At 38.8% G+C, this 18,964-nt stretch overlaps 1 protein-coding gene across 5 annotated transcripts in view; it reads right to left on the reverse strand.

The window, feature by feature from the left end:
- Positions 1 to 11,260: 11,260 nt before the first annotated feature.
- Positions 11,261 to 18,964, reverse strand: part of LOC130707487 (cyclin-Y-like protein 1) — a 184,873-nt gene continuing 177,169 nt past the window's right edge. For 2 of the 5 annotated variants that reach the window (XM_057542106.1, XM_057542102.1), the window contains 3 exons: positions 16,844 to 17,010; positions 13,406 to 13,568; positions 11,264 to 11,857 (listed from right to left, as the gene is read on the reverse strand). In XM_057542106.1, coding sequence (XP_057398089.1) covers positions 11,741 to 11,857; positions 13,406 to 13,568; positions 16,844 to 17,010 — 447 coding nt within the window. In that variant the 3' untranslated portion in view covers positions 11,264 to 11,740. Of the gene's footprint in view, positions 11,858 to 13,405; positions 13,569 to 16,843; positions 17,011 to 18,964 lie in introns of all 5 variants that reach the window. The other 3 variants (XM_057542113.1, XM_057542126.1, XM_057542117.1) reach the window with 3 other exon arrangements.

Here is an 18,964-nt window from a genome sequence, read left to right on the forward strand (position 1 = left end):
CTCTGCGGCCTCTGAAAACAAATGAGACCCATAACACCCTTGCACAAGCTTTTAAAACATGGATCAGTGTAGCAAAAGGAAAGCTGTTCCCCCCCCCACCTCAATATATTTTTCTCTTCCTCTTCTGAGAAAGCCTATATAGTGATGAGCACACACTTTACTGTTAGAGAATTCTGTTTGCTTTTCTAATCTGTTGAACCATTCCCTCATTTATATATGAAAGCCTATGTATTGATGAATACACACGTACACACACCACGCATACATACTTTACTGTTAAAAATTCTGTTTGCTTTACTAATCTATTTAACCATTCATTAAAGAAGAGTGTGAGGCCATTACTGGGGAAGGGGGTGACAGTGCATTGGCTAGCAGAATACCAGTGACCAGGACTGAGTGGGGACTAAATTTAAGAAGCTAAAATGGCAAAAACAATTAAAATTTGAGGATGTCTCCCTAGAAAAACAGCAAGTGTAGGGATTTGCGCTTCATTTATACCAAAGTTGGAAAAGTCAGATTTAAGCCCAGGTCAGTTTTTACATTATGGATATTAAGTAAACAAGTGTATAGTTTCCATAGTGTATTTAAGCACTTTGCTGGTGGAAAGAAGCCTGGTGTTATAGTTTTCATGGACTTTCAGAAGCTATTCACGTTTATAAAAATGCACTGCTCTTACACACTCATCCTCTGAATCAAAATTTCAGTATATTCGACAAAACCTTGTACACAGAGTTACAGAACTTTTTGCACATCTAATTCCTCTACTTGTTCAGAAGCTTCTTAGAACCTTGAAATAGATCCCCTGCCTGAGGGCCAGTTCCTCTCTTGTTTTTCAAATGAGGAACTTTTCTGATCACCTTGACCTCTTCCCTCAGTTAACATGTCTTCCCAGAAAGTACATAGATTATTCTGCTGCCTTAGGTCATTGTGCCTAATTTGGGTTTTTCCTCTTCCTTTTATTTATTTATTTTTTTTTTTGTGGAGGAGTGTAAAGATGATGCAGAATGTATCTAAAAGTTGTGGGATGATGTGGTTGAAGTGATTTAATTCTTCCTGTTAAAACAACTATTTTTCATTTTGGCAACATACCAAACCTAAAAAGAACAACCAATTTACTTTAAAAAAAAAAAAAAAGACAGTTAAGACAAAGGATACTAAGCCAAGGAGAGGCAATACAGGTAATGCATTTGGAGGTCTAGGTCCAGGCCAACTCTCAGAGCTGCCTCTGTTTTCAGCCTCTGTTCTCACCGCTGCTCTCCCCCTCCCTTCCCTCAAAGATGAAGCCCACCTGCTTCCCTCAAGTCTTACCTCAGCCACCCCTCCCGCTACCCAGGGCAGAGAAGCCCATCTATTTATGGTCGCCCCCTATTTCCATCTCATATGCTGTTTTCTTCTGATTTTTATTTTTATTAGGCAAACAATCCACACTCATGAAAACAATTATAAAATGGAAGGTTGTGGGGTGGTTTAGCAGCTTCTTCACAGCCAGCTCTGTGATTTTAGTGAGGATTTAAGGCCCAGTTTAGTTTCACATGTACAGCTTTTGGGCTGTCCCTTTCATGGTTCAATTGTAAGCAACGTCTCCCATCACAGATTAGGGGGTAAAGATTTAGAAGGAACTAATATGTGACCTCTCAGTAAATCAGTTGATAAGACTTAGGAAGTCATTTTAATTTCTATTATTAACCTCACACTTTGAAGTTGTCTAAATTGGCTGAAAATAAGTATTCTTGGTGCCTTATTGGTTTATCCTTGCAAACCTTTGTCTTGTTTTCTCGTAGTCGTTTCCAGTGATAAGCCTGTGTGTGTGTTGTGTGTAATTGTGAGCAATGTACAAGCTTAAATAACGTGCTGACACCACTGTTTCCAAGTTGGTATTCATTAGGCCGTTTCCTCCTGGGCTAGGGCTGCACTAATCCTGACACCGGCTGCCAGGAGAAAACCTCATGGATCCCACACCGCACCTTAATAACAGCATCCGTGACCTGCAGTCTCAAGTACAGAATGGGAACCCCAGAGCTAGGAAATGTAGTTGTATATTTTAATGAACTGCTACCCCTGCTAAAGAGGCTTCTTTCACTTTTGTGCTCTACAGAAAGACCAAGGGGGGTAGGAGGGACAAAGCTTTGAATAACTGCTTTCTAACACCGAATGTGGCCAACAGGACAGAGAACATCACAAATCTAGGCAGGTGTGAGGTACAGTGGCTGAGGATTTCCTGCTCCCCCTGCATGCCCTTTCTTGCCTCCAAAGTCCGATCAAGTGATCCTGGGAAAGAAATACGCCTGGGTTGAGGAGGGTGGTTTTGAAAGAAAAAGCTACCAAGACATTAAAGCAGGGTGAATGAAGGGTAGGCAGGATGAAAGTAACTAAGTAACCTGGCTCAGAACTCTCAAAAGCTTCTAGCAGCTTGATGACAATTACAGGATTTATTGCAGTCTGTGGTACATCATTTGAAGACAATATTACTTCATGTTGTTACAAACTGTATGTATAATGTGTATGTGTTGTGGGTGTGTATATAAATAATATATATTATATATATGAGAGATTTAGTGACTTTTGATACGGGTTTGGTGCAGGTGAATTTATTACTGAGCCAAGTGAGGCACATACTGAGTCAGTAGTTCGAGTCCAGGGCATTCAGTACTTTTTCTGATTTCCATGTGTGTATAGTGCCTGTCCCATGCGGTATTGTCAGTGTCATGTCAAATCCAGAACTCACAAAGCAGAGCCAGCGATATTTTCTTTGTAGACAATCAACTAGAATCTATAAAATTATTCCTGGCAGATGATTATAATTCCAGATCGCTAACACTAGCAAAAGGAAACCCAGAGCATCTTGATAAGAAGTTTTCTGTTTTTGTTTTGTTCCTGGAAGTCAGTAGAATAGCAGTTATATGTGGTTGTATTAGTGTCAAGATACTTAATTGGCTGACCTTATTATTTCAGAAAAAAAAAATTGTATGTATTATATTTGTGGGAAGTTAAAATAATGCTTTGAGATTTTTATCAAATATGGAGAGTAGTTATTTATGAAAAACAAAGAAATGTCTATTTTTGTTTCTTTGTTCCCAATTACTGTAGATAAATTTTAAAGTGCATTAAAGCAATGGTAAAGCAAATAAGATGCTGTACAAGTATTTTTCTCATGCTTTCATGGAGAGACACTGTTTTCTAAGAGTATCTGAAGGAGGTATGTGCATTCTAACTTCATGATCAGATTTCTCGGATGTACTTTGAATGTAAGCGGCAACGTTTTTATTGATAATAAAATCAAAGAAATTCCAATCACCAGAAGGAGAACTAATGAAAACATGTTTTACCTGAATATACTTCATAGGTTTCTCCTGCTGATCCTGTGATTGTTTCATGATTCACTTGAAGAAATGAAGGAAAATACACATAAGAACAGAGACATTACCTGAGATTGTGTTCTATTTTATCAACCCTCCATCTATACTCTGTACTGAAGCAATTTGGATAGAAGTGTTGCTGTTGTTGTGTGTGTCTGGTTTGCAGTCAGAAACTCCCAAAACTTCATCATTCAGCAGTTAGATCCACAACTTTGTATTAAGGTCTAAATACAAGTCAGGGAACCCAGATAAGATAAGAGGATATATGGTTCTCCCTCTGTATTTGTGGGTAATTGGTTCCAGTCGTCTCCCTCCCCCCCGTGCCACCCCATACCAAAATCCATGGATGCTCAAGTCCCTTATATAAAACGGTGCAGTATTTACATATAACCTACGCACAATCCTCCCATCTTCCCCCGCACCCTCCTTTATACTTTAAGTCATGTCTAGATTACTTATAACACCAAGTACAAATCCTAAGTAAGTAGTTGTAAATATAATGCAAATGGTTGGTGGTGTGCAGCAAATTCAAGTTTTGCTTTCTGTAACTTTCTGAAATTTTTTTCCCTAAATATTTTCAGTCCATGGTTGGTTGAATCCACTGATGCAGAACCTGTGGATACGGAGGGCCAACTGTAAATTGATTTAGAGTTGGCACTTCCCTGACAATCTGGACAGATGCTTAGTAAACCTGAGATAATTAATTTAGCATCAAAGTGAGTACTATGAGCATTATTAGATTGGTACATGTTAGGGCATTTGGGAGAACAGAAAATACAGCGGTTGAGCTGGATCCTGGTGCAAGAGCCGCTGTGCCTGACCCGTACAGGCCTCTAGTGGGCACGTCTTCCCAATGCTTTCTCATTGTTCATTCCCCCCAGTGGAAAAGGGGGGCACTGTTGGACTTAGGAAGTTGGAGAAATAGGTAATAATGCTTCTTTTAGTGATTTAGTTACAGAGCTCTTACGTGCAACAGAATGAGAGGAAGTAGAATGGTTCTGTGCATAGATTTGGGAGCTAGACTGATTAGGGATTCAACTCCCAGCTCCATCATTCATGGGCTGTTGATCCTGAACAAATTACTTAAGTTCTTAGTACTTCATTTGTGTACTGCATCTTAGTACTTTCTCATCTGTGAAAGGGGGATAATGATAGTACTTATATTTTAGGGTTGAGAGGATCTAAAAGATTCAATCAGGTTAAGGTAAGTAAAACAAGGAGGAAGCAGCCATTCAGGCATGGAATGGAAAGGGAATTGAAAGACTAGTTTTCAAATTTGTGTCTGCATAAGAATCATTTGGGGTTCCTATTAGAAATGTAGATTCCCAGGCTTCAGCTCCAGGAATTGAGATTAATTTGGGATCCAAGAATTAGGTCTTTTTGTTCTGTTTTAGTAAACTTTTAGAATTATTTTAGGTTTACAGAAAAGTTGCAAAGATATATCCATTTTGCCCTAATATTAACATATTATCATAGCACATTTGTTAAACTAAGAAGTCAACATTAACGCACTACTGTTAACTCCAGACTTCATTTGGATTTCACCAGATTTTCCACTGATGTTCTTTATCTGTTCTAGGATTCCACATTGCATTTAGAGAAGCTTCATTTCTTACAGGGACTTTCAGCCCATGAGAGGCAGGTGGTCTGGAGACCACATCTTGAGAAACACTAGGACATGTCAAGGGCTGAGGAAGGTCAAATTGCCCCATCCTCACCACCATCCTGGTGGTGGGGGTGTTGGATATAGAAATTTGAAGAGTTGGGATGGAATCCTCTCCCTTAGATGAGAGGGGTTACCTTAAGAAGTGAGGCATCTGTTCCTAATGCCAGATGAAATGAGTTTTGGAGTTTGGAAGGTGGGGTTGCTGCCTAGCCTGAGGAGATACATCTAGGGTTGTGGGCAGATCAGGGGAGTGAGTGCAGCAAATTGGGAACAACTACTTTGTGGGAACACAGGAGGGCTCAAGTAGTTGATTAAAGGGGATTACAAGGGGCCAGTTAGCCCGTGAGCCATATAAATCCTGTATTTCCTGGAACCTGGTGATAGTGTTTTAGAAATGGCTCACAGTAGTAACCAACATCAAGCACTGCCACATTGGACACGGGCAGAGAGTCAAAGGGTGAAGCTGAGATGACCTTGTTGAGAGAGGGCAGTGGGAGGTGGACAAAACACTGACGCCCTGCGTTTGGAAGAGTCGGTTCCCACAGTGAGGAGATCAAGGGCCACCATCTGGGGAGCTAGAAGTAAAGGTCAGTAGAATTGAGAACGGTAAGATGAAGGAATAGACGTTGTAAGAAAAAGCTGGCAGAGTAATTTGAGGTCTTGAAGTAGAGATCGACATATTCTTGAGGACCTTAGGTCCTGAGGCTGTCACTGACTTTCTCTAATCACATTCAAATTATTTAGCTGCCCTCACAGCAGTTAAGTAATCACCTAACCTGTTCCTTTTTTTTTTTTTTTTTTTAAAGAACATTAACCTCTTCATTTGACTCTGGATTTCTCTTAATTTCTATACTACTTCACTTTCCTGGTTCTTTCTGCATGTTAGAGATCCTAAACCATAAACTGGTATTCATAACATTTCTTTCACATGAAGTACATGTTATCTCATCTGCCAAACCCATTTAAAATGGACTAGTGGAAATTGCCTCAGAAGCCAAACAGATTGCACCTGTGTACAAGGGACCAGGTGTCTCTCTGAAGGGCTCCTAGATCTTTTGTATTCTTGCTGGCACGGTGTCAGGCTGGCCAGGCTGGTGAGTGGCTAACAGTTAAGATTTTAGGTGATCTAATCCTTAACTTGATAGATGCTGGGTGTAATCTACAGATTCTGCATAGAAATTAGCACTTACCCCTGGCAGAGCCCCTACCAGCTGTCAAGTGCTTTACCAAATAGCTCTATACTCAAGAATGCGGCTTCTGGGTGAGGGAACAGTCGTAGTCATTTTACATGTGGTTAGAGAGAAGTCTTGGGTGATGAAAGATTTTAGCTAACCTACACGCTATAGGTAAACATTTCCAAAAACATTGCATAAGCTGAATACAGAGTGAATTGTTTTCCAGTAAATACTGGCTTCAGCATTTTTCAAAAATCAAGGAATGGTATATTTTATAGAATGGGAAAACTAAGAAATGAAATTTGACCTGTTGTAAAACTAGGATTTAGTGCTGTTGAATTTCAATAATGGGCATACAGGGTACATTAGGAGTAAATGTGAAAGAATAGGGTCATGATGGAATCTGATACAGGGTGGAAGAAATTTCTCTTAACCAGAAACACTGGGCCCTAAGAAGTTGTCTTAGGGTCAACCACATGAATTTAACATACAAAAATGGCAATTTAATTTGGTTCAAACATACATTTCAAACTTTTGTCTTTTCCTTGTAAAGAATCAAGTTCAGTTCACGGTATACCAGAGTTAAAATTGCACAGATGTCAGTATTCCAATAGAGAAAAACAATTTTTTTTAAAAAGCGAAAAAGTAAAATTTGAGTTCAGGTAGTCAGATATTCTTTTATAGTCTTACTACTTTAGGGAACAAACCCTTCCTCGGTATAAAAATCTGGAAAAAAATGCCATAGTTGCCACCCTCTTAATAACTAGTTTCCATGCCCCATATTTGTTGGAGAACCTACTTTGTGATGTTTAAATTTTTACCTTAAGTTGCCTCAATTTCCCATTTATTAAAATGGCTGTATTGCCTCTAGAATTAAAGCTGAAGGGGAAAAGCAATTTTTAGCGATTCCCCTTATTCTACCAACTTGTTCTTGAAGCTACAGTCATGCCCAATGTTCCTACCCCCAATTTTTTTTTTTTTAAACCTTCGACCACTCGAGATATGTCAGCATTTCTGCTTAGTAACTGGCATATTACTACGCGGTGCAAACTATTGATATAAACAGTGACTTGTGATAGATTTTTTTCCCCTTCTGTACTAAATCAGATCATTTCTCCTCATCAGCAACTTAACAAGAACAAAGTTAAAGATGTGACCTCAGGAAGGGAACTAAGGTGGATGAAATACGACGGCAATACTATCAGGACTGATGGAATATTGCTCAAGTGCAGTGGCTAGGGTCTAAAAGAAACTTCTTTAGCGATCTGGTATATTTCCAACTGCATGTGAAGTGAAATAGCAGGTTAACGTCAAATTCCGGGGCTTGTGTAAAAGTCACCCTCTTAACAGCAACCACAATGCTACTGCTTCCTGTTCTTCCATTTTCTTTCCTGTTCAATTGCTTGAAACCCTCAAACAACAAGTTCTGATTCTACAGTATTCCTGTAATTCCTTTCTCTGTGTATTTACCTACTTTTATCTTTCAATGTGCATTTCCATCTTGGCACCATAACAAACAATTCAAAAATGCCATCTAATGCATTATGCCACTGAGCACTGTAGCCAGTGATTTTAAGTGTACTAGATTATCTTCAGGTTGAAAAGAGCGTAAGCTGGAGAAATAAATGTCTACATCTTAGCTAAAGGCAGGGGTCAAAACAACTTATGAATGGTTAGTTTGAAAATGCTTTAAGGCCCGACTATCAGAGCTGACTGAAAACATTTGAGTTAGGCAGAGTTGTAATGTTATGTGAATAGTGAGAAGTGTTACAAACACAGTAGCCATATATTTTAATTACAATAGAGTTTATTAGCTTTTCTTTTAATATAAACATGAGGAAGCAAAACCACATAAGTTGTAGCATTCTTTTCAAAATAAAACTGCAATCAGTACTTGAATTTCCAAGCTCCAAACTCCATAAACAATATTTTTTGAGGTGGTAGATTGTAGTATTTTATATACCATAATTTATCATTTATGTCTCTGTCCCTTAAAAATGATGGAACCTGCAGCACTCAGTATAATGTGAAGCCTTGCGATAAAGAGAGAAAGTACTTCTGGCCCAGAAATGCTTTGTTTACAGGCAAAATTCCTAGGATTACATTTGAGAAGGTAGGAGGAGAAAGATTTCACATAGTTGAGAACACTTTTTTTTTTTTTTTTTTTTAATATTTCAAGTTTAGGTGACATCGTTACCAATCTCCAAAAAGACTGATTACTGGACCTCCCTGCCTTTTAAAGCCTGAGGTAAGGGTTCCTAAGGTTTATATGTTTCCTCTTAAATAGAACTTGAAGTGAGACACCTACAGCCAGGTTAACACACAGGATAGAAAAGCTGTTTCGTATCACTTACTCTCCTGTCCCTACTATTAGGGTCCAGTTCCTTTCAATTTATTACATGTGAATTAACACTGTTGTTCATAATTCCTTTACCAAATCTAGAAAAAAGAAACTTAGGTGATCAAGCAGGTAAGCAGCCCAGCCTTGCAAAGGACTATTTTAAAAAGAGGAGGGGAGGTATCCCCTCAAGTCTTAGTGCAATTTTAAGCTTTGATACTTGTAGAAGTATAAATGCCACAAACTTACAAAACATCATTTGAAAGTTTTATCGAATTTCTTCTAAACTCATTTAGTTTTGTAAATTTTAAACGTTAAGCGTTTATTGTTTTATTTTTTATTTTTTACAATTTATGTATTTATTTATTTATGGCTGTGTTGGGTCTTCGTTTCTGTGCGAGGGCTTTCTCTAGTTGTGGCAAGTGGGGGCCACTCTTCATCGCGGTGCGCGGGCCTCTCATTATCGCAGCCTCTCTTGTTGCGGAGCACAGGCTCCAGACGCGCAGGCTCAGTAATTGTGGCTCACGGGCCTTCCCAAGCCAGGGCTCGAACCTGTGTCCCCAACAAGAGAGCCTGAGACAGTGAGAGGCCCGCGCACCGCGATGAAGAGTGGCCCCCACTTGCCACAACTAGAGAAAGCCCTCACACAGAAACGACCCAACACGCCATTAAATAAATTCATTAATTTAAAAAAATAAAAAATAAAAAAATAAAAGCTTAATGTTTAAAATGTACAAAAGTAAATGAGTTTAGAAGAAATTCGATTAAAGTTTCAAGTGATGTTTTGCCAGTCTAGCATTTATACTTCTGCGACAGTGTTCTGGAGTATCCAAGCACACTATATTAAAGCTTAAAATTGTTGTAAGACTTTTGGGACACCTTCTATTTCATCACCGGCTTGTTAATTACTGGACCACCATGTTGGCTGGAATTATGAAAATATCCTTTAATACAAGTATAGAACAAAGAGGAAAATCATCACAAAATCAGAAGCACCATTATAGTTAACAAGAAATGCAGCACGGACCCAATAGAAGGAAATAACCTACTTTCTCTGTTTATGATCGCAAGCATGCTAATATGCTAATAAGTACTGCCTGCAAAGAATTTGGATGACATGTGTTATTCAGCAGCTTTTTGGTTTAAATTGATTGCCAATAATGACTAGCAGCTTCAATGATATAGTAGGGAGGAAGAACCCTGCAAAACCTAACGATGCTACAACAGTCTGTTCCGAAGTTTGGCTTTATGAGTTGTTAGGAGTCCCATGTTTTTTTTTGTTTTCTTTTTTTTGTTTTTTTCTTTTTTTTTGTTTTTTTGTTTTTTTTGTTTTTTTTTTCTTTTGTTTTTCTCTTGTTTTTTGTTTCTTTTGTTTTTCTCTTGTTTTTTTCTTTCTTTTGTTTTTCTCTTTTTGTTTTTCTTTTGTTTTCTTTTTTTGTTTTTTTGTTTTTTCTTTTTTTGTTTCTCTTGGTTTTTTTTCTTTTGTTTTTTTCTTCTTTTTTCTTTTGTTTTTTTCTTTTGTTTTTCTTTTTTTGTTTTTTGTTTTTCTCTTTTTTTGTTTTTCTTTTGTTTTTTTCTTTCTTTTGTTTTTCTTTTGTTTTTTTCTTTCTTTTGTTTTTCTCTTTTTTGTTTTTCTTTTGTTTTCTTTTTTTGTTTTTCTTTTGTTTTTTCTTTTTTTGTTTTTCTTTTGTTTTCTTTTTTTGTTTTTGTTTTTTTGTTTTTTTTTGTTTTTTCCTTTTTGGTTTTTTTTGTTTTTTTCTTTTTTTGTTTCTCTTGTTTTTTTTTCTTTTGTTTTTTTCTTCTTTTGTTTTTCTTTTGTTTTTTTCTTTTGTTTTTCTTTTTTTGTTTTTCTTTTGTTTTTCTTTTTTTGTTTTTCTTTTGTTTTTTCTTTCTTTTGTTTTTCTTTTGTTTTTTTCTTTTGTTTTTCTTTTGTTTTTTCTTTCTTTTGTTTTTCTTTTGTTTTTCTCTTTTTTGTTTTTCTTTTGTTTTCTTTTTTTGTTTTTCTTTTGTTTTTTCTTTTTTTTGTTTTTCTTTTGTTTTCTTTTTTTGTTTTTTTTGTTTTTTTGGTTTTTTGTTTTTTTTGTTTTTTTCTTTTTTGTTTTTTTTGTTTTTTTCTTTTTTTTGTTTTTTTTTGTTTTTTTCTTTTTTTTGTTTTTTGTTTTCGTTTTTTTCTTTTTTTGTTTTTTTTTTTGTTTTTTTTTGTTTTTTTCCACACACACACACTGTATTTTATTTTTACAAGAGATAGATAGACTGACACCAAGCATTGTACATGGATGACCACAACAAAAGCAACAATGATTGCAATTACCAAACATGAAACACACTTATACTATGTCATAATATTGACATTCAGTCCAGTAATCCTCCACTGTAACAGCTCCTTTACTTTGCAGTGAAAATTGATTTGTATATTCTTTTCCTCTGAGTCCTTGTGGGATTTTTATAAAAAAACAAACAAAACAACTAATACTAAACTTTCATTGGGTTATTTGTATGGAAATATGTTAATATAAATGTTTCAGACATTACATGAAATTTTTTTTTTTTGTTTTTTTGTTTTTTTTTGTTTTTTGTTTTTTTCTTTTTTTTGTTTTTTTTGTTTTTTTGTTTTTTTATGTTTTTTTCTTTTTTTGTTTTTTTTTTGTTTTTTTCTTTTTTTGTTTTTTTTTGTTTTTTTGTTTTTTTTTGTTTTTTTTGTTTTTTTTTTCTTTTTTTGTTTTTTTTTTCTTTTTTTTGTTTTTTTTTTTTTGGAGTCCCATTTTTTGATGGTAATACTGCACTGATTCTAAAGGAATATGCAGCAGTATGGGACAGTGAGGCAAGAAAAACATAGAAGTTATATAGTTAGTGTCTTTAAAGTCTAAAAATTTAAGCTATTAATTAAAAAACCTCACATAGTTCTCAGCTATCACATATCTGTGTGTAGATTGGGAGCAGATATCTGTGCATGGATTGGGAGCTTTTAGCTTTGGAGTGGTTTTTGTAACTCTGTTTACAATAAAAAGGACAGAAGAGCGTGTTACATTGACGAGGTCCCGTTCTTTCCTATGAGCATAATCTTCGCTTGTCCATGAGTCTCTTGAATTCAATGTCTTTCTTTAAGGTGAAAATACTAACTTTGCTGGTTTCTGAGCAGGAGAGGTGCTATTTCTCCAGTCCTTGTTTCGAGGGGTTTATGATGTTACAACCCCTCACTTCTCCCTTAAGAGAGGATGGCATTGGAGCGCCGAATACCAATGAAATTATCAGCGCTGAAAGACCTTCTCATAGCAGCTCTACACACGTCTTTGTATTCGTCGTCACACAATCTGGAAATGGCCTAGGAAAGTCAATCAGGTAGAACATAGGTATAATTAGGGGGAAAAAAAAATGTTCGGACCTTAAAAAAACAAAAAAAGCATCATTGATAAGCCACACATCTACATTCGTTTAGATAGTTCATAGTTACTGCTACTTTGGATAGCTGATATCTACACTAACTGACAATTCCCTAAGGTAATAACCTTTAAGGGCTATGATTAGATTGCTGGGGCAAGGGGTAACTTGCCCTAATAACTTAGAGTTACTTAAAAATTGGGTTCCTAATGATAGGCTCCTAATAGCAATATCATCTGTTACCTACACACGTGATCCTTAAACGTAATGGACATACACTTGGGCAAAATCAGTGTTTACTCAGCTATTCAACTTCTATTCAGTTTTCATTAGTTATTACATACTCTAAGAAAATTTTAATCAGGTAGGTATGTGCTGAAGGTAGGAGAGGTCTAATGACAAGCGCTGAAAGGTGCTATTTCACTTGCACATAAATTATGGTAGAAAAACATCTTATTCTAAAGTACCACCAAGGTACCACAGAAAGTATCAATTTTAAATGTGTTCATTTCAGTTGTGAATTTTGCTGTATACCCACCAAAAATCATAAGCCATAAGTATTACTTTGTTCCATGTACGTTACCATTTATATTAAAAACTCATGTACTTTCTACAGCCAGTATCTGAATCCACATTATACCTTCCAAGTATAGGTCTCTCAGGTTAGCCACGGATGCTTTGTCTAATAAACTCATGGGACTGAACTGTGATACACATACACACACACACACACACACACACACACACACACAAACTGCAAGCTGAGTAAAAAACAGTTAAGAGGGAATTCCCTGGTGGCGCAGTGGTTAAGAATCCGCCTGCCAATGCAGGGGACACGGGTTTGAGCCCTGGTCCGGGAAGATCCCACATGCCGAGGAGCAACTAAGCCCGTGCGCCACAACTACTGACCCTGCGCTCTAGAGCCCGTGCTCTGCAACAAGGGCAGCCACTGCAATGAGAAGCCTGCGCACCGCAATGAAGAGCAGCCCCCGCCCACCGCAGCTAGAGAAAGCCCGCGTGCAGCAGCGAAGACCCAATGCAGCCATAAATAAATAAATACATTTATTTATTTATTAAAAATATCAAGACAGTAGAAATAGTCCAAAACATCAATTATTAAAAAAAAAAAAAGACAGTTAAGAGTGGTAAGTAGATTATGTAGGTACATATGATTAGGGATACAATTTTAAGAAATTATTCATGTATGGTTATATGTAAGTGTAGAGGTTCAAATGGAAAACCATTAAGAACAGATTAAATATGATTTAAAGTATTCTGAATTATGGTTACAGAAGAGACAATTTTTTTTTTAATAATGTGGGATCCCTGTATAAACCATAAAAGACACAGGAAATATGATGCCAACGGGTCAATAAGCTCTTCAAACTGTTAACAGCTTTCCATTTTCCTAATCACTGCTTAATATAATTTAGCTACAGATGTGGCTTCGGTGGCTGACAGAAAACCCCAGTTAGTGATTTCACAGCCTTACCTTTAAGTTCTGTGCTCTTTCTTTGCTAAGAGGAGTGAATAGAACATTCAGGTTGTTGTCATCTGCTAAGGAGCGAAGGTCAAAGTAGTGTTTGACATACACACTGAAAGGAACAATAATATCCACATGAAGTAGCTCCAGGACGTGCCTTTCCATCTCATTCCTGGGGGAGGAGGAGAAGACAAAACCAACACAGGACAATTTTAGTCAACTGGGCTATCTTCAAAAATACCATTCTGAGCTACTAGGATGGCTCTAAATACTGTTTTGAAACAAATAATGGCTACCCAGCTGGATTAATACCCTAATGTTCAAACAAGGTACAGCTATTTGTGGTCCTTTCTGCGTCCCAGCACTTTGAGTCTGGGACAAGGGGGAAGAGGTTATGGCCCTCTTATGCACTCATGCTGCTGACTCAGGGGCTCATTCTTCAGAGTTCCATTAGTGCAGCTGTACGATTCATGCTCCACACTCACTCACAAGGCCCCGCTATAGTGATCAGATGAAAGGAATGATGGATGCTGTTTATTAGCTCTGAAGAACCTGCAGACATTTGCACCGGGCTGAGGACAGGAAGGGGCTCACTGAGGTGGAGACGAGCCAACACAAGGCGTGGGCACATCACCACGGCAACAAATGGATCCCTCGAGAGCCACTGCTGTTATCTCTGAGGGGGGAAAACTCTTGAGGCAACAAGGATTCATCTCAAGTAAATAAATAAATAAGCTACATTCGATGGGAAAGGGAATCCCCCCACCCCCACCCCGTGCATGGGGCTGTGTCAAAGGGCATAATCCAAGTTTCTGTTCACCTTAAAACCTTACTAGGGTGAGTTGTCGTCACCATGACAGGACAGGATGCACTTTTTAAGCTTAGGAAGGCAGTAAGATTATGTCTCAGCTAGACTAAACCCACTTTACGATACGACCTCTGATAGAGCAGTTGTTTCCCCCGGTGTTAGGAGAGCAGCCCAGAATGTTCAGACCTACCGCCCCTTGCCAGGACAGACTGCACACGCCCACAGAGGGCGAATTCAATGAAGTGGGAAAGTAGAGTGCTGGGAGCAGGCTTCTGCTATATGACCATATCCAGCCATTTGCTTGCCAAATGTTTAAGTAAATAAATATAAAATTAGAGTAAATCTTACCACTTTCCACAGCAATCACTTTAGAGAGTTGATTATATAAAAATGATAAATACCCAAACAAACATGCAAGTGGCTTATTTTACAATACATTTGGTTTCTTGGTTGTAAAGTGTTAATATTTTATCCATTGGATAAATCAACAAATGCTCCTTGTTCTCCTGTATGGAGAGCAGAGTATGAGCAGAAATGAGGTTTCTCATTTGTTGAACTTTAAACCTAACTGAACCTACTTCCAAAATTAATTTCCTGTTCATACGGCCAGAAGTCTATAGAAATGTAAATCAGATAATGTTTTGATAATCAGCTAATCAGGACTTAATTTACTACAGGAATAAATGCACTTCACTATCCCTTTTATATTTTCTCCACTAATACATTTTAATTGTGTGGAAATACAGTACTTCATAGGATTAACATGTCTATTAATAGAGCTTTAATCACTGAAGAAAAGCATTATGCCTACAGAATATGCATCTTCTGTGTTTTTTGCTGTTTTTAAATGGCTAGGTGGCTGAAGAGCCTACCACTTACAGGCGCAGCAAACTGTCTGAACAGCAGCTGCTCAGTTTAACTTACTCTTTTGAAGGGAAATATATATTTAACAAGACACAGAGATGTTAGAAAGTTTTAAGGAAAAGCTGATAGACAGCAATTTTTCAATTCAGACTCAAAATGAGACCATTACAAATAGTAGTCAACAGCAGAGGGATGAAACAAATGTGTATTAAACACTTTGTTGTAATGCTTTCCAACTCCCAAAGATCATAAACAAAAGCAGCCTATTATAAACATAACTCCTGGTGATTCTCCGTTCTACACAGAAAAGCGTTGTTTAGAATTAGTTTCTTCATAGCCGGACAGTGCTGCCAATGCTCCTGGGCTCAATGTCTGTGAACACCCACACGTTTCCCTGCATGTTCTCGGATGTTGCACCTGGAACCAGAGCCCCAGTCAGCTCAGTTGCAGAGTCTGGGAAAATTTCAGCTGCCATCATGGCAGGGATGGTGTTCACGATTACAAATTTTCCTTCCTTCAAGGGACCAGTTTAAAGACTGATGATAGTGTTGGTCAACGTCACTTTAGTTTCTGCAGCTTCCAAAAGTACTTCTATTCATTTCAAATTCATTATCTGCTGTTACACTGTTCGCTAAGATTGCTACCAGCAATATCACCATGACCACCTGGTTTACATGATCACCAAAGTGGGCATTTTCACCAAAAGCCACTTTGACAGCTACTGACAGTCACTGGTCCCTTCTCTTAGTCACAACTTTCCTCGCTTCAGCTGTAAATATGCACTTTGGTAATTGTGAATTATCTCGAGTAAGGGGCAAAGGTAACAAAAACAAACTCTTGCCCCTGCCTGCCATCTTGATCGGCCTCTGCTGTCCAATATAATCAAGAGGTGTCCTTTCCCATTTTCCTGAAGGCCACCCACAAAGACAGGTTCACTGTCAAGCGGGCACTTCGAGAGTCTGCTGGAATTACCTCTCTGGCTCATCCTGCTTCCCACCCTTGGGGCCCTTCACCAGAGCCAGATTGGAAGCCTGGCGTTTCATGCCAATGTGAGCGTGCCATCTGTGAGGAGAACCTGCCTAGTTAACTCAAGGCCCCACAAAGTGCCGCTGTGTTTGCTGAGTGCCCTGGGTGAGGCCCCAGGGATGCTTCCCGGACTACCTGAGAGGTAGGTGTTTCCTAACTCGGCAGACTTTAGGGGAGGAGACAGGAACACAGGGATCTGAAACCTTTATATGTGGCTACCTGTACATCATAGTTTCTGTAACAACAGAACCTCAGATCAAAAGGAGAAAAAGACCAGCAAAAGCAAATACACAATGTGTGACTCAGGTTGAAATTATAACCTGTCAGTAGTCTAGAGGCCCTAAGACCTTAACAGTGGCCACTTGCTTCAAAGACCAGGCATGTGCCCCTTAAAAATGGACTGGACCTGGTAGACAGCTTTAAGAAAGCTGTCAAGTTACTGACTGTACCATGTTGTTCTGGTAGTGAGCTTGTAAAATGTTTGGCAAAAACCACCAGAAAAATAATTTCAATTTATCGAGCAGAATATTACAACAATAACACATCAAGACCTACCAATTAATGAGGGGAAATACAAATTGTTATACTACAGCTAGATAGAAAGAAGTCTGTAATTTTATGTCTATTTCAGCTCTCTGCACAAGGTAACCTTTCTTAAAATGTAACATTTCTTAAAAATGTAAACTTTATGAGAGCAAATGAGGTATTGGAAAATGGTTAGAAAGTTCACGGTAACCTTACAAACTCACATGTCCTCAACTGTAATGTCCTTGAGGATCTGACAGTAGTCCACATTCCATACAGCCTGATTGTCCCAAAAGTTGGAGGCAAGAAGAATGGCTCCCAAAACAATTCTTTTCCAGTTAGTGGGGCAAATGTCGATCTCAGCATAAGTTAAAAGCCTTTCTAAGTAAACCTGCAAAAGTAGAGCACTGATCTTTGATTTTAGTTCAGTTTAAGTGCTGTGATAAGAATTGTTAGGAATGCCAGATTTCATCTCTTTTGGACACCCCTTTTATTCCTAGGTTCTACAAAGACTTTGCTCAGCCAAGCCAAGGCCAGAGGCCAGGTCACAGTTGTAAGTCAGATATTTCTGTTAGTCTGATATTTCTACTCTGCCCGTGTGAATTTCCAACCCAATTTTGGTCACAGGAATGAAAGGACATCTCAGCAAAGGGCATTCTAAAGACACGCATTGTGTTATTACCTTCCCACTTGTCAAGGGCAGCACATACAGCCCAGTGTCGACTTCAGCTGTTCAGTAAATGCTTGAGTGCCTATCACGTGCAATGTTAACTACAAGACTGGTGGTGGTTGCATGGCGATTTTACATAACGCTTGAGTGTGTAAAATTCTGGTAAGACTGAGCACACCTCTACCTTCTCTTCAGAGTCCCCAGTCCTTCTGTGGCATGAACTTGAAGATAAAAACTGGTGGTCAAGAGAGCCTCCCAGTGGCTGCTGCGTGGCATAGCAGGACAGGCAGTCCAAAGGGGCTTGACAGCTAGCTGGCAAGTATTCCCATATTTTAGTGCCTTTTTAAGGAACACACATGCATACAAAGGGTAGTCCTTTTCATATCCCCAATTTTTCACATCTCCATTATCATTTCATTATTCATTTCTGTCTTACATAATCTGCAGCTTAGTCAATTCTTTTGGTTTTAAGGTGGGAAGACCTGCCTGTGTCTGTATCCCTGGGGCTCCTCTAAACCTGCCGGTTTGTGAGATGATTTCATGGTTTCTTTTACATGTATCAAATGTCTACCCTACAAAGAACTGGATGGAGTTAACAGCTGAGCAAAGATGAGAGAGGTAAGCTGTGATTTGTTGTTACCTCTGTAGAAGAGTGTATATGCCATTTGACAAAAAGAAAAATGTCCAGTTTTAAAGAGTCTGTTTACTCTCTGATGGGTTATCAGATTGACAGCTCAGATTCGCCCATGCCCTCCAAACTCTACTGTGTTTTCAAACACGGGTATTGAGATTATATGTTCTTAGTGAAATTCGGCTCCCATTGCCCAAAGAACTCAGCACTCTCTAGTACCCTAAGAACGACTCTCCCCGCAAGGTTCAACTCTTTACTTTATGGGACTAATCAGAGGCACTGAAACGACACTGGCAATCTCTCAACTTCCTCTCACCTTTGTACTGGCAAACTTGGTACACGTGCTGATATTCATTTATCCCACTTGCCCTCCTGTCTCGGAGGAAGCGAGATTTCTTTCTTTTCACTGAAGCTAACTCTCCTATGAATGCAGTTGATCCCACCTCACTTCTGCAGAGCACTGTGCCCACAGTTAGTCTCTTTTTGAACAACTTCTCCCTCTCTGTCAGAGGCTTCCTCCAGTGTGAATGCTTCCATGTCCCCAGCCTGTCCCCCACTGCCCCTCGACGGCGTCCTCAGGGCTGAGGCCAGCTCCTCATCTCCCATCCTCTCCTTAACCCACTTCAGTCAGCCTCCTGCTGCTACCACTCTACAGAGACTACTCTCGCCGTGGTCACCGGTGCCTTCACACAAACCACCCAGAGCTCTTCGTCCCAGAGCTCCACTCCCCAGGCCTTCCCCTCAGAAATGAAAGAGCACTGCCACACGCCCAGTCGCTGAGACCAAACACCTGCACTTGAGTGTATCCTGCTCCAATCTGTTAGAACTTCTTGTTATCTCTACCTTCACTGGTACCCTGACCGCTTTTCTGTCTGTCACTTCTGACTTGTATCGCTGCCACTGCCTAACCTCTCTGCCTCCCAACAGACTACAGTCTGTTCTCCCCAAAGCAGCCAGGAGAGCCTCTTAAATTAAGAGTACTTTATGCGCCTGCTCCAGATCTGCCAGAGGTTTCCCATCAAACAAATACCTTCTTCCCGTGGC

Source organism: Balaenoptera acutorostrata, chromosome 1 (assembly GCF_949987535.1).
Source record: "Balaenoptera acutorostrata chromosome 1, mBalAcu1.1, whole genome shotgun sequence".
In the NCBI taxonomy this organism is placed as follows: domain Eukaryota; kingdom Metazoa; phylum Chordata; class Mammalia; order Artiodactyla; family Balaenopteridae; genus Balaenoptera; species Balaenoptera acutorostrata.